This window comes from Somniosus microcephalus, chromosome 33 (genome assembly GCF_052327205.1).
Source record: "Somniosus microcephalus isolate GS21.2 chromosome 33, FLI_Smic_1.0, whole genome shotgun sequence".
Classification (NCBI taxonomy): domain Eukaryota; kingdom Metazoa; phylum Chordata; class Chondrichthyes; order Squaliformes; family Somniosidae; genus Somniosus; species Somniosus microcephalus.
In genome coordinates this window covers 39,796,974-39,810,500 of record NC_141019.1, presented here as the reverse complement: position 1 = coordinate 39,810,500, position 13,527 = coordinate 39,796,974, and the positions used below count along the sequence as shown (strand labels likewise).

General features: G+C 55.3%; 1 protein-coding gene across 1 annotated transcript in view; it reads right to left on the bottom strand.

Annotated features, from left to right (window-relative positions):
• espl1 (extra spindle pole bodies like 1, separase) overlaps positions 1-13,527 on the bottom strand; it is a 79,218-nt gene that overhangs the window by 9,674 nt on the left and 56,017 nt on the right. The window contains 10 exon segments of the mRNA XM_085972549.1: positions 376-555; positions 715-870; positions 1,013-1,135; positions 3,550-3,677; positions 4,887-5,080; positions 5,667-5,880; positions 6,088-6,240; positions 6,978-8,372; positions 9,337-9,446; positions 10,306-10,462. Of these exon segments, the coding sequence (XP_085828675.1) occupies positions 376-555; positions 715-870; positions 1,013-1,135; positions 3,550-3,677; positions 4,887-5,080; positions 5,667-5,880; positions 6,088-6,240; positions 6,978-8,372; positions 9,337-9,446; positions 10,306-10,462 (2,810 nt within the window).

Here is a 13,527-nt window from a genome sequence, read left to right as displayed (position 1 = left end):
TACCCACCAGTACTGTGCCCGTTATACAGTGACAGACTTGTACCCACCAGTACTGTACCCATGTTATACAGAGACCTGTACCCACCAGTACTGTACCCATGTTATACAGAGACCTGTACCCACCAGTACTGTACCCATGTTATACAGAGACCTGTACCCACCAGTACTGTACCCGTGTTATACAGAGACCTGTACCCACCAGTACTGTACCCGTGTTATACAGAGACCTGTACCCACCAGTACTGTACCCCAGTGTTATACAGTGACAGACCTGTAACCCATGTGCTTTAACTTTGAACACTAGTCTCTTATGCGGGATCTTATCGAAGCACCCAGCCACTGCCCACTCAGGCTTTTAAAAATTTTTTTAATTACCTTATCCAGTATCAGAACCAGCTGGGAGGACTGACCGGAGGACTGGCCAGTCAGAGTCTTGAGCCGGTCCACAGTTCTCTCCAGCCGCAGTCTCACCTCGCCGGCACTGCCCCCGCACAGCCCTTCTGCGAGAGACTGGATATCCTGCCGAGTCAGGAGATGGGAGGCACCCAGCGCAGCCTGAAAATAAAAACCCACCAACAATCAGGGGTGAGCCGCAACCCACAGTCCGAGCCCCCCCACCCCCCCGCCGGCCCCCACTCCTCCCGCCCGTGGAGGGGGAAAGACAGCAATGTCAGAGCGAGCGGCTCCCTGTTGGTTTGGACCCCGGATCCGTACCTGGAGCAGCTCCTCCTCCACATTCTTGTAGTCGTTCTCCACCAGGAATCTACCGAGAGAGGCAGCCTCCAATTCCAGCTGGGGTTCCTGGGAGCCGGGCAGGAGTAGCCCCCTCCAGCAGCCCAGGATACCGGTCTCCAGCGATTCCACCAATAGCTGTGGAGAAAACAAGGCCAGAGCAATGAGGCACACACACACACGATGACTGGAATCACTGCCGTAGGCCACCCAGCGATACCCCACCACCGACACACCCCCCTCGTCCTCCGCCGGGGATAACCCCCCCCCAACCACGTACCTTCATGCGCTGGTCCAGTGCCGTGCGCCCGTCCCACCAGGCTTTCAGCTCGGTCACGTTGCTGATTTCTTTCTGCTCTTTGAGAATCGCATCGAACTCTGCCAGCAGCGAGCTCACCGAGACCTGGAACAAAGTGGGAACGTCACTGAGCTCACCTGACAAATAAAGGGGCATTACTGCAGCGCCGGTCACAACCTCAGGACGTCCCAGCCAAGGAAGCACTTTCTGAAGTGTAGTCACGGTTGTAACAACAACATGGCCTATTCCTGCTCCTAGTTAAAGGTCCTTCGCGCCTGCTCCGCCATTCAGTAAGATCATGGCTGATCCTCTACCTCCACTCCACTTTGCCCAAGAATCTATCGATCTCCACCTTGAATATACTCAACGACTGAGCCTCCACAGCCCTCTGGGGCAGAGAATTCCAAAGATTCACCACCCTCTGAGTGAAGAAATGTCTCCTCATCTCAGTCCTAAATGGCCGATCCCTTATCCCGAGACTGTGACCCCTGGTTCTAGACTCTCCAGCCAGGGGGAAACAGCTTCTACCCTGTCGATCCCCCTCCGAATCTTGTATGTTTCAATGAGATCACCTCTCATTCTTCTAAACTCGCGAGTATCGGCCCATTCTACACAATCTCCTCATAGGACAGCCCCTCATCCCAGGAATCAATATAGTGAACCTTCGTTGCACCGCCTCCAAGGCGTAAGAACTTAACATAAGAATTAATATAATAATAATAATAATAATAATCAACTTTATTGTCTGTTAGTGCACAAGTGCAGTACAACGAAATGTAGGCTTGCGGCTCCCGAGAGTGTACATTTTGATTAAGACATTTAAACATTCAACATTCATTTGGCTTGTAATACATTAACATTAACATAAACATAATAAAGTGCATTGGCAGATGTGCAGGCTTTAGAGTTTATTTGTAGAGATCAGTAGGATGACAGCCCAGGAGTAGGTCATACAGCCCCTCGGGCCTGCTCCGCCATTCAATAGGATCATGGCTGATCCGAATCTAGACTCACGTCCACTTCCCTGCCCTCTCCCCGTAACCCCTAATTCCCTTATCAGCTAGGAAACTGTCTATCTCTGTTTTAAATCTATTTAATGTCGCAGCTTCCGCAGCTCTCTGGGGGAGCAAATTCCATAGATTTACTACCCTCTGAGTGAAGAAGTTTCTCCTCATCTCAGTTTTGAAAGGGCAGCCCCTTATTCTTAGATTATGCCCCCTAGTTCTAGTCTCACCCATCAGTGGAAACATCCTCACCGCATCCACCCGATCAAGCCCCCTCACAATCTTATATGTTTCGATAAGATCGCCTCTCATTCTTCTGAACTCCAATGAGTAGAGCCCCAACCGACTCAACCTTTCCTCATATGTCAACCCCCTCATCTCTGGAATCAACCGAGTGAGCCTTCTCTGAACCGCCTCGAGAGCAAGTATATCTTTTCTTAAATACGGAAACCAAAACTGCACGCAGTATTCCAGGTGTGGCCTCACCAATACCCTGTATAACTGCAGCAAGACTTCCCTGTATATCCTTCCTTAGATAAGGAGACCAGAACTGTGCACAGTGCTCCAGGTGTGGTCTCACCAAGGCCCTGTACAATTGTAGCAAGACTTCCTCACTCTTATACTCCAACCCCCTTGCAATAAAGGCCAGCCTACCATTTGCCTTCCTAATTGCTTGCTGTACCTGCATGCTAGCTTTCTGTGTTTCTTGCACAAGGACACCCAAATCTCTCCGAACACCAACATTTAAAAAGTTTACCATTTAAAAAAATATTCTGCTTTTCTATTCTTGCTACCAAAGCGAAGAACCTCACATTTCCCTACATTATACACCACTTGCCACCACCTTGCCCACTCACTTAACCTGTCCATCTCCCTTTACAGGCACTGTGTGTCCTCCTCACAGGGCCCCTCCCCTCACCCGACGCAGGGTCTGAGGCAGAGATGGAGACGTGGAACTCAGAGCCAACCCCGCTCCCGCCCCGAGGGCCCCGTGTTAAACACTTGCCAGCTGATTGCAGGAATAACTGTCCCCCTTACAGCTTACTTTCCCACCTAGCTTTATAATGTAGGAAACGCAGCAGTCAATTTGCACAGAGCAAGATCCCAAAAACAGCAGTGTGATAATGAGCAGACAATCTGTCTGGTGACGTTGGCTGAGGAATAAATATTGGCCCCAGGATACCAGGGAGAACTCCCCTTCTCTTCTTCAAAATAGTGACTGTGATCTTTTACATCCACTCGAGCTGGCAGACGGGGACTCGGTTTAACATCTCATCCGAAAGACAACATCTCCGACAGTGCGGCGCTCTCGGCACTGGGAGTGTCGGCCGGAATTATCCCGCTCCAGTCCTGGAGCGGGGCTCGAACCCACAACCCTGAGTCAGAAACACTTAGTCACAAGGTCAGACAGTGCAGGGTATTGTAGCTCCTGGGATTATGGGTTAATAAACCAACCACTTGTGCACTACAGGGTGCAGAAAACATCCCCCCCGCCCCCGGCTAGAACCCACTCACCGAGCCCTGTTCCACAGGTATCTGTACGGTCAACGGAATTCTCCCCTTCTCCAACCGAGACAGTAGCAGCAGGTCTCCAGTATCTCTCGGGGTGACACTCGCCAGAGTCAACAGGCAGACCACCACACCTACACAGGACAACACCGGGAAAGATAATTAATGAACAGCAGAGACCCAGAAACATAGAAGATAGGAGCAGGAGGAGGCCATTCGGCCCCTCGAGCCTGCTCCGCCATTCAATCAGATCATGGCTGATCATCCAAATTCAGTACCCAGTCCCTGCTTTCTCCCCAAACCTCTTGATCCCTTTAGCCTTAAGAAATATATCTAACTCCTTCTTGAATATATTTAAATGAATTGGCCTCAACTGCCTTGTGTGGTAGAGAATTCCACAGGTTCACCACTCTCTGGGTGAAGAAATTCCTCCTCATCTCTGCCCTAAATGCCTTACCCCTTATCCTTAGACTGTGACCCCTGGTTCTGGACTCCCCCGCCCATCCGAAACATCCTTCCTACATCTAGTCTGTCTAGTCCTGTCAGAATTTTATACGTTTCAATGAGATCCCCTCTCATTCTTCTAAACTCCAGTGAGTATAAGCCCAATCGACACAATCTCTCCTCATACGTCATTCCTGCCATCCCAGGTATCAGTCTGGTGAATCTTCGCTGCACTCCCTCCATGGCAAGAACATCCTTCCTCAAATAAGGCGACCAAAACTGCACACAAGACTCAAGGTGTGGTCTCACCAAGGCCCTGTACAACTGCAGCAAGACATCCTTGTTCCTGTACTCGAATCCTCTCGCTAGGACAACATACCATTTGCCTTCTTACCCGCCTGCTGCACCTGCATGCTTACCTTCAGCGACTGGTGCACAAGGACACCCAGGTCTTGTTGCACTTTACCTTCTCCCAATCTATTGACGTTCAGAGAATAATCTGCCTTCCTGTTTTTGCCACCAAAGTGGATAACCTCGCATTTATCCACATTATACTGCATCTGCCATGCATCTGCCCAATCACCCAACCTGTCCAAATCGTACTGGAGTTTCTCGGCATCCTCCTCACAGCACACACGCCCACCCAGCTTTGTGTCGTCTGCAAACTTGGAGATATTACATCTAGTTCCCTTGTCTAGATCATTAATATATATTGTGAATAGCTGGGGTCCTAGCACCGATCCCTGCGGTACCCCACTAGTCACTGCCTGCCACGTGGGGAAAAAGACCAGTTTATTCCAACTCTACACACAGGGACAGTTAACGAACAGTCCCAGCCCCCAACACAGGGGCAGCAGAGGGCAGTTAACACTCTCTGGTACACGGGTGCTAGCTCCTACCGTCTGGGATCTGCTGCAGCTGTTTCTTGAAGGTGTCGCTGTTGTCCTGGGGCCACCGTGCAGGCTCTGTGACGCTGAACTCAAACAGCGAGTCCAGGTCGGCGAGGTACTGGGACTGGGTGTCGGTGTCGTCGCACAGGGTCAGTTCTTGCAGCCTCTCCGTCACGTCCAGGCCCTGTGCCTTCTTATTCTTCCTGCAGGAAATAAAGCAGACACAGGCTAGTAGACAGGGCCAGGTGGTTCCCTTTTGACCGCGCTTAGCGCAATGCAACCCGGTCCCATCACCAGCGTCTTTCCCCACCCCTCCCTGGACCCATTTCCTATACACAGTCACCCCCTCATATCACATCCCAAGGGAGAGGGGCACACGATAAAGCCTCCCAACCAAATCAGTGCGGCGCTCCCTCAGTACCGCCCCTCCGACAGGGCGGCGCTCCCTTAGTACCGCCCCTCCGATACTCCCCCAGTACCGCCCCTCCCCCAGTACTGCCCCTCAGACAGGACGGCGCCCCCTCAGCACTGCTCCTCTGACGGTGGTGCTCCCTCAGCACTGCCCCTCCGATACTCAGTACCGCCCCTCCGACAGTGCGGTGCTCCCTCAGCACTGCCCCTCCGATACTCAGTACCGCCCCTCCGACAGTGCGGCGCTCCCTCAGTACCGCCCCTCTGACAGGGCAGCGCGCCCTCAGCACTGCGCCGGGCGCGTCGGCCTGGATTTTGCGCTCCAGTCTCTGGAGTAGGGACGTGACGGTTAAGACATGGGGCGAGCAGGAATCTTACTGGGACTTTCTGTGAAGGCTGTTGATCATCTGGTGCCGCGTTGTGATGGCCACCGACTCGCTCAGGAGGTACGCCGTGGTGTAGGGATCGCGACAGCCGAGGCACAGGGCCATTAGGCGGCAGGCCCGAGAGTACAAGGCGCTGGGTGGGCAGTGGCTGACGGAACAGGCGGCCTCGGACAAACAGCTGTACACAGCATCCAGGGCAGCAACTCCTGGAGAGGAGAGAGGGGGAGAAAGGGAGAGAGGGAGAGAGAGAGAGAGAGATGAAAATCCACACACTTCATCTATAGCGAGAAACCCCCTCGCCCCTTCAATCACACTGGCCGCAAGGGCCCTCCTCCCCTCAGGTACAGAGAGGCCCCCCTCTACCCACAGAGGGCCTCCACCCCCTTCCCCCAGTGGGTGACTCGGATACCAACCTGTGCAGGACGTCAGCAGGGTGGGCTTGTGCTGCAGTGCGCAGTGAGGACGATTCCCTGTCCTCTCGACGGGGGGCATCGCAGTTTCGGGGTGAAGTGACGAATCGCAGCGTCTCAGAACCTCGGGCGCGTCTCTCGTCGCTGAGCCGGAGCCTGACAGGTTAAGGGTAAAAAAGTGTGAAAAGAAATCAGGAAAGACCAGTGCAGACAGGCACCTCTTCGCCTCCGCTCCCAACGTGCCTGCCCTTGCTGGGGTTGGGCTCCCCCCGCCCCCCCACAATGAACAAGCCAAGACAGAATAGGGTATTCCACGGAGGAAGGCATCACAGACGTCTGTGTACAGGGGAGGGGTGGGTGGGGGGCACTGATCAGCAGCAGGAACCTTGGATGATTTACCCCGACCCAACCTGGAAAAGGGGGGGGGGGGGGGGGCGCGTTGGGGCAATTGCTTCCCCTACACAACCCCAGAGATCAGGGCAAGAAGCTGGGCTGTACTGGATTGGTGTGGCTCAGCCACTTCCTGCCTGAACCAGCTGGCCCACAAGGGTGGAGCCCAGCCTGGTAACGTTTTAACAGCACATGCAGAGGGCTCGGCGAGTGATCCATCAACCCACTCTGGATTATTGGGAACACAGTCCCTGGTCTCACTCCGCCAGCGATACATTAACCCACTCTGGATTATTGGGAACACAGTCCCTGGTCTCACTCCCCCAGCGATACATTAACCCACTCTGGATTATTGGGAACACAGTCCCTGGTCTCACTCCCCCCCAGCAATACATGAACCCACTCTGGATTATTGGGAACACAGTCCCTGGTCTCACTCCCCCCCAGCAATACATTAACCCACTCTGGATTATTGGGAACTCTCGGTCTCTGGTCTCACTCACCCAGCGATCCCGGCTCCTCTTGCTCCACATCAGAGGTACAGAAACGCTCGGTGCCCGTGTCTGCCTCCGTCGTCCTCGCCCCACGCCTCCTGGCCCGGGCCTGGTGTTTAGCACCTCTCCCCGCCGCCTCCGGCCGCTCGCTCTGCGCCGCGAGTCCCTGGGCCGCCGAGCGGGTCTGTCTCCGGGGTTTCGCCGTTGCCTGCCGCGCGGCGCCACCTCCCTCGCGGGCCGCCGGCCCCCGCCGTCTCCCGGGCGCGACCGCTGGCTCCGGCTCCCCCTCCACGTCACTGTCGTCGAACTGCTTCTTCAGGCGGGAGCGGACCCGGGCGGTGACCCGGACCTCCGGCAGGGCCCGTTCGGTCCAGGCTGGGGTGGGCTCCTCCTCCAGGACCTTGAACAGACCCTTGGCTCTCTGCGCCTTGGAGAGCGCGCGGGGTTGAGCCCGGGCTCGAGTCCGGGCCGGGGTGTGAACGGGCAGCACCGCTCCAGCCTTCTCTGCGGGGAACCCCTGCTTCTGGTCCTGGTCCACGGGGACCCCCTGCTTCTGGTCCGCGCCTGGTGAGCAGCCGGCCGCTCGGCGAGAGGACGAGGGCGGCCCCTTGACCCTTGGCCCGCTGCCCTCCATGCACTTGGCCTGCCCCGAGTGCCAGCCCCAGACGGAGCAGAAGACGTCTACCGCCCCGCAGTGCCGTCCGGCCGCCAGCCGGCCAATCATGGCTGCGGCCCTGGTCAGGAGCAGGGCGGCCCGAGTGTGCTCCAGGTCCTGTAGGCCGGGTGTCCGAGAGCTGAACCACTCCAAGCCCGCCTCCAGCAGCTGCCAGGTCTTGTCTGGGGGCTCCGAGCCCAGGCTCAGCGAGGCCGACCGGGAGTAGGTCTGGGCTACGATGCCGCTCAGCAGCCCCGCCATGGCCTGGGGCCCGCTCTCCCCGGCCTGCGGCCTGCCCTCCCCGCCCACCTCCTTCAGTGCCCCAAGGGCCAGACTCCGCAGCGAGTCGTCAAACCGCCCTGCCTGCGCCCGCCCCCGCTCCCGCACGGCCCCGAGCAGCCGCCTGCTCTCCCCCAGCCCCCCGGCCGCCCCCTCCAGCTGGCTGTGGACCAGCGCCCACCTCAGGCAGGCAGCGGACAGGGGCAGGTCGGAACAGACGGGGCAGGGGCAGCCCGCGGGGTGGGACAGGAGCACCGGGTGCCTCCTGGGCCTTGGTTTCAGGACGGGGGACGCAGCCTGGGCCCACTGGCACCCGCCACTCACTGCGTCGACGCATGACATGGGCCGCGCACGGAGGAAGTCGGGGGGCTCCTCCCCCTGCCCGCTGTCCTCCCGGCTCCGCTGCGCTGCCCGGCCTTTCCGTGGCTGGATTCTGCCGCCACCTTTCGCCGCGATCCCGGAGCCAAAATCTGCAATGGAGGGGGGAACATTTCATTAGAAGTCATTCTGCTTCAACCCTCCCTCCAACCCCCCACCTCCTGTTTGTTTTAAACATTCGTTCATGGGATGTGGGTGTCACTGGCAAGGCCAGCATTTATTGCCCATCCCTAATTACCCCTCGAGAAGGTGGTGGTGAGCCGCCTTCTTGAACCGCTGCAGTCCGTGTGGTGAAGGTGCTCCCACAGTGCTGTTAGGGAGGGAGTTCCAGGATTCTGACCCAGCGACGATGACGGAACGGCCGATATATTTCCAAGTCGGGATGGTGTGTGTGACTCGGAGGGCAACTTGGAGGTGATGGTGTTCCCATGCACCTGCTGCCCTTGTCCTTCTAGGTGGAAGAGGTCACAGGTTTGGGAGGTGCTGCCGAAGAAGCCTTGGCGAGTTGCTGCAGTGCATCTTGTAGATGGTGCACACTGCAGCCACGGTACGCCGGTGGTGGAGGGAGTGAATGTATAAGGTGGTGGATGGGGTGACACTCAAGCGGGCTGCTTTGTCCTGGATGGTGTCGAGCTTCTCGAGTGTTGTTGGAGCTGCACTCATCCAGGCAAGTGGAGAGTATTCCATCACACTCCGGACTTGTGCCTTGTAGATGGTGGAAAGGCTTTGGGGAGTCAGGAGGTGAGACACTCGCTGCAGAATACCCAGCCTCTGACCTGCTCTTGTTGCCACAGTATTTATGTGGCTGGTCCAGTTAAGTTTCTGGTCAATGGTGACCCCCAGGATGTTGATGGTGGGGGTTTCAGACACCGACTGTCCTCAGACACCCGCGAGCTTGGACAGGGGTCTTCCCCACCCTCTGATGGACTGCCCATCACTGGAAGTCTCCCCACCCCCTCACTCACTGGTTCCTTTACATGCGCTTCAAAAGGTGATGGATTCCATCCCGTCCTGTCCCCTCCCCAGAATAACCACAGTTCCGGCCCCAGGACTGACCTGCGCAGGACTCCAGGAGCAGCAGCACCTGCTGCAGATCCAGACTACAGGCTCCAGGATCACCCCTCTGCAGCTCCAGCTCGGCATTGGCAACCAGAAACTCCGCACACCTAAAAAAGACGGGAGCAGGGGTGAATGAGCGGGAGGCCGACACTGCAAGCTCACGGTAATGAGTACTCGGCGCCGCCGAGAAACACTGATCCGAGCGAGTCGCGCTCCCCGCTCTGAATCAGACGGCCCTGGGTGCGAGCCCCGTCCCAGGATGGTCAAGGCAGACACCCCCAGCGCAGTACCAGGCAGGGGCCGTCTTTCAGATAATTCTGTGTGGGTGGACCTTAAAGATTCCCGCGGACATTACTGGGAGTCCTCCTGGCTTCCCGGGGCCAGCGTTGCTCCTGCAGCCCACACCGCAAGCAGATCAACTGGTCATTCATCCCAAGTGCTGTTTGTGGGCTCTTGCTGTGCGCAAACTGGTCGCTGCATCTGCCGGCACTTCGGAAGCAACTCATTGGCGGTCAGGCGCTTTGGGACAGAGGGTGCGAAAGGGGCTATAGAAATGCAAGTTCATTCTATTCTGTTCAAGCACCTCAACAGTGTCAAGGCAAGCAGACTGGGCCCAGACAGAGGGCACTTTCAGTCGGGGGGGGGGGGGGGGGGGGGCAGCCCCCCTCCCCTGGGACACCAGGGGCCGTTCTGGTGACAGTCAGGATCACACTAAACCCACCCTGGAGACCGAGGGGCAGCACCGCCATTGCGTTACGCACACGTGGAGCGGCAGCGAGGTCTTATACGGAGTTGGGTTCACGATGCAAAAATGCTCCCTGCAGCAACAGGGGTCAGTACTGGACACAAGTTGAAATTGAGGAGAGAGAGAGAGAGTCGGTTAGATCAGGAGGACACATGCGCGTGAGCCCGCCCCCCCCCCCCCCCCGAGGGCGTTTGTGAAGCCAAAGTTTAAGAGCAGCTTACGGTCGGACACAGTGCAGCTTGGCGGTCAGTCGGAGAGTCTCGAGACAGAACATCTTGGCCTCTTGCGCGCTGCCGATGGTGCTGAGCAGGGACACGAGTCTCCGGGAGCAGGTCAAGAGATTGGCCAGAACCAGCCACTTCTGGAACAGATTGTCCCCTTAAAAAAATCAGAGAGGCAGAGAGATTACACCCATCCCTTTATATCTAGAGGGATATATATTAATGATCTAGACGAGGGAACTAGATGCAATATCTCCAAGTTTGCAGACAACACAAAGCTGGGTGGGCGTGTGTGCTGTGAGGAGGATGCAGACAAACTCCAGTATGATTTGGACAGGTTGGGCGATTGGGCAGATGCAGTATAATGTGGATAAATGCGAGGTTATCCACTTTGGTGGCAAAAACAGGAAGGCTGATGATCTGAACGGCAGTAGATTGGGAAAAGGGGAAGTGCAACAAGACCTGGGTGTCCTTGTGCACCAGTCGCTGAAGGTAAGCATGCAGGTGCAGCAGGCGGTTAAGGCGGCAAATGGTATTCTGGCCTTAACAGCGAAAGGATTAGAGTACAGGAACAAGGATGTCTTGCTGCAGTTGTACAGGGCCTTGGTGAGACCACACCTTGAGTATCGTGTGCAGTTTTGGTCGCCTTATCTGAGGAAGGATGTTCTTGCCATGGAGAGAGTGCAGCGAAGATTCACCAGGCTGATACCTGGGATGGCAGGAATGACGTATGAGGAGAGATTGGGTTATTAGGCTTACATTCGCTAGAGTTTAGAAGAATGAGAGGGGATCTCATTGAAACTTATAAAATTCTAACAGGACTAGACAGACTAGATGCAGGAAGGATGTTCCCGATGGCGGGGGAGCCCAGAACCAGGGGTCACAGTCTAAGGATAAGGGATAAGCCATTTAGGACTGAGATGAGGAGGAATTTCTTCACCCAGAGAGTGGTGAACCTGTGGAATTCTCTACCACAGAAGGCAGTTGAGGCCAATTCATTAAATATATTCAAGAAGGAGTTGGATATATTTCTTAAGGCTAAAGGGATCAAGGGATATGGGGAGAAGGCAGGGACAGGGTACTGAATTTGGATGATCAGCCATGATCTCATTGAATGGCGGAGCAGGCTCGAGGGGCCGAATGGCCTACTCCTGCTCCTATCTTCTATGTTTCTAGAGGACTGGAATACAAGGGGGTAGAAGTTATGCTGCAGCTGTACAAAGCCCTGGTCAGACCACACCTGGAGCACTGGGAGCAGTTCTGGGCACCACACCTTCGGAAGGATATATTGGCCTCGGAGGGAGTGCAGCGTAGGTTTACCAGAATGATACCTGGACTCCAAGGGTTAAGTTACGAGGAGATTTTACACAAATTAGGGTTGTAGTCCCTAGAATTTAGAAGCGGGCTCCAAGGGTTAAGTTACAAGGAGAGATCTGATCGAAGTTTAAGATATTAAGGGGAACAGATAGGGTGGATGGAGAGAATCTATTTCCGCTGGTTGGGGAGTCGAGGACTAGGGAGCAGAGTCTAAAAATTAGAGCCAGACCGTTCAAGAGCGAAATTAGGAAACACTTCTACACACAAAGGGTGGTAGAAGTTTGGAACTCTTCCGCAAATGGCAACTGATGCTAGGTTTTAAATCGGAGATCGATAGCTTTTTGTTAACCAAAGTTATTAAGGTATGGGGGTAAAGGCGGGTATATGGCGTTAGGTCGCAGATCAGCCATGATCTTATTGAATGGCGGCACAGGCTCGATGGGCCGAATGGCCTCCTTCTGTGCTGTAATCATTCTTTGATTCCTGATCCTATGTTCCTATCCCGGCCCACCACAATCACCAGCTGACCAATGCCCCGAGCTGGTACTCGGCCCAGTTCAGTGTCTGCAGCTCGCCAGGGGCAGGTGAAGAGACCGAGGGATCAAGTACAGAATCCCCACCCACGCTCCCGAGAGATTGATCAGGAAAAAGACCATCGGCATGCTGGGCTTTATAAATAATAGGGACACAGAGTGCAAGAGTGAAGGAGGATTGATAAAAGTTAGTTAGTTAGCTAGTGTAGTTTTAGGCCCCATTATAGAAGGGTCATTAAAGCCAAAGAAAGCAGTCAGTGTGGATTCACCAGAGGTTGGGAACAATAGTTGAGACACAAGATACTGGCACTGTTACCACTGGAGCAGAGAATTTCTGGCTAAGACGAGATTTAATGGAGGTTTTTTAAAAATGAAGAGTTTGGATGAGAACGAGAAGGGAAAGACTATTCTGTCTGCTTGGGGAAGTTAGCGACGAGAGGCCATCAATTTAAAGTCGGCACCGAGAGCGAGGAGAGGGGTTTGGAGAAATTCCTTAGAGAGGGTTGTTGGAGCAGGGACTACTGTGTCACGGAGTGGTTGAGGCAAAGACATCTTCACCTGAAAATTGGATAAATACAGAGGAAGACAGGGCTATGGGGAGAGAGCAGGGAATTACACCAACAGAGCTGGCACAGACATGAGCTGAATATGATTCTATGAAGACCAGAAATTTACAGCACAGGAGGCCATTCGGCCCAGCTTGTCCCTGCCAGCTGATAAAGAGCTATCCCACCCTCAAAGCACTGGAGCGGTACCACCAACGCTGCCTCCGCAAGATCCTGCAAATCCATTGGCAGGATAGGCGCACCAACGTCCGTGTTCTCGCTCAGGCCAACATCCCCAGCATCGAAGCTTTGACCACGCTCGATCAGCTCCGATGGACGGGTCACCTTGTCCGCATGCCCGATACGAGACTCCCAAAACAAGCGCTCTACTACTCGGAGCTCCGGCACGGCGAGAGAGCCCCAGGTGGGCAGAGGAAACGCTTCAAGGACACCCTCAAAGCCTCCTTGGAAAAGTGTAACACCCCCACCGACACCTGGGAATCCCTGGCCCAAGACCGCACAAAGTGGAGGAGAAGCACCCGGGAAGGCGCCGAACACCTCGAGTCTCTTCGCCGGGAGCAAGCGGAAGCCAAGCGCAAACAGCGGAAGGAGCGCACGTCAACCCAAGCACCCCACCCACCCGCCCCTTCAACCACCGTCTGCCCCACCTGTGACAGAGACTGTAGGTCCCACATTGGACTCAGCAGTCACCCGAGAACTCATTTTTAATGTGGAAGCAAGTCATCCTCGGTTCCGAGGGACTGCCTAAGAGATCCCACCCTAATCCCACTTTCCAGCTCTTGGTCCGTAGCCCTGTAGGTTACGGC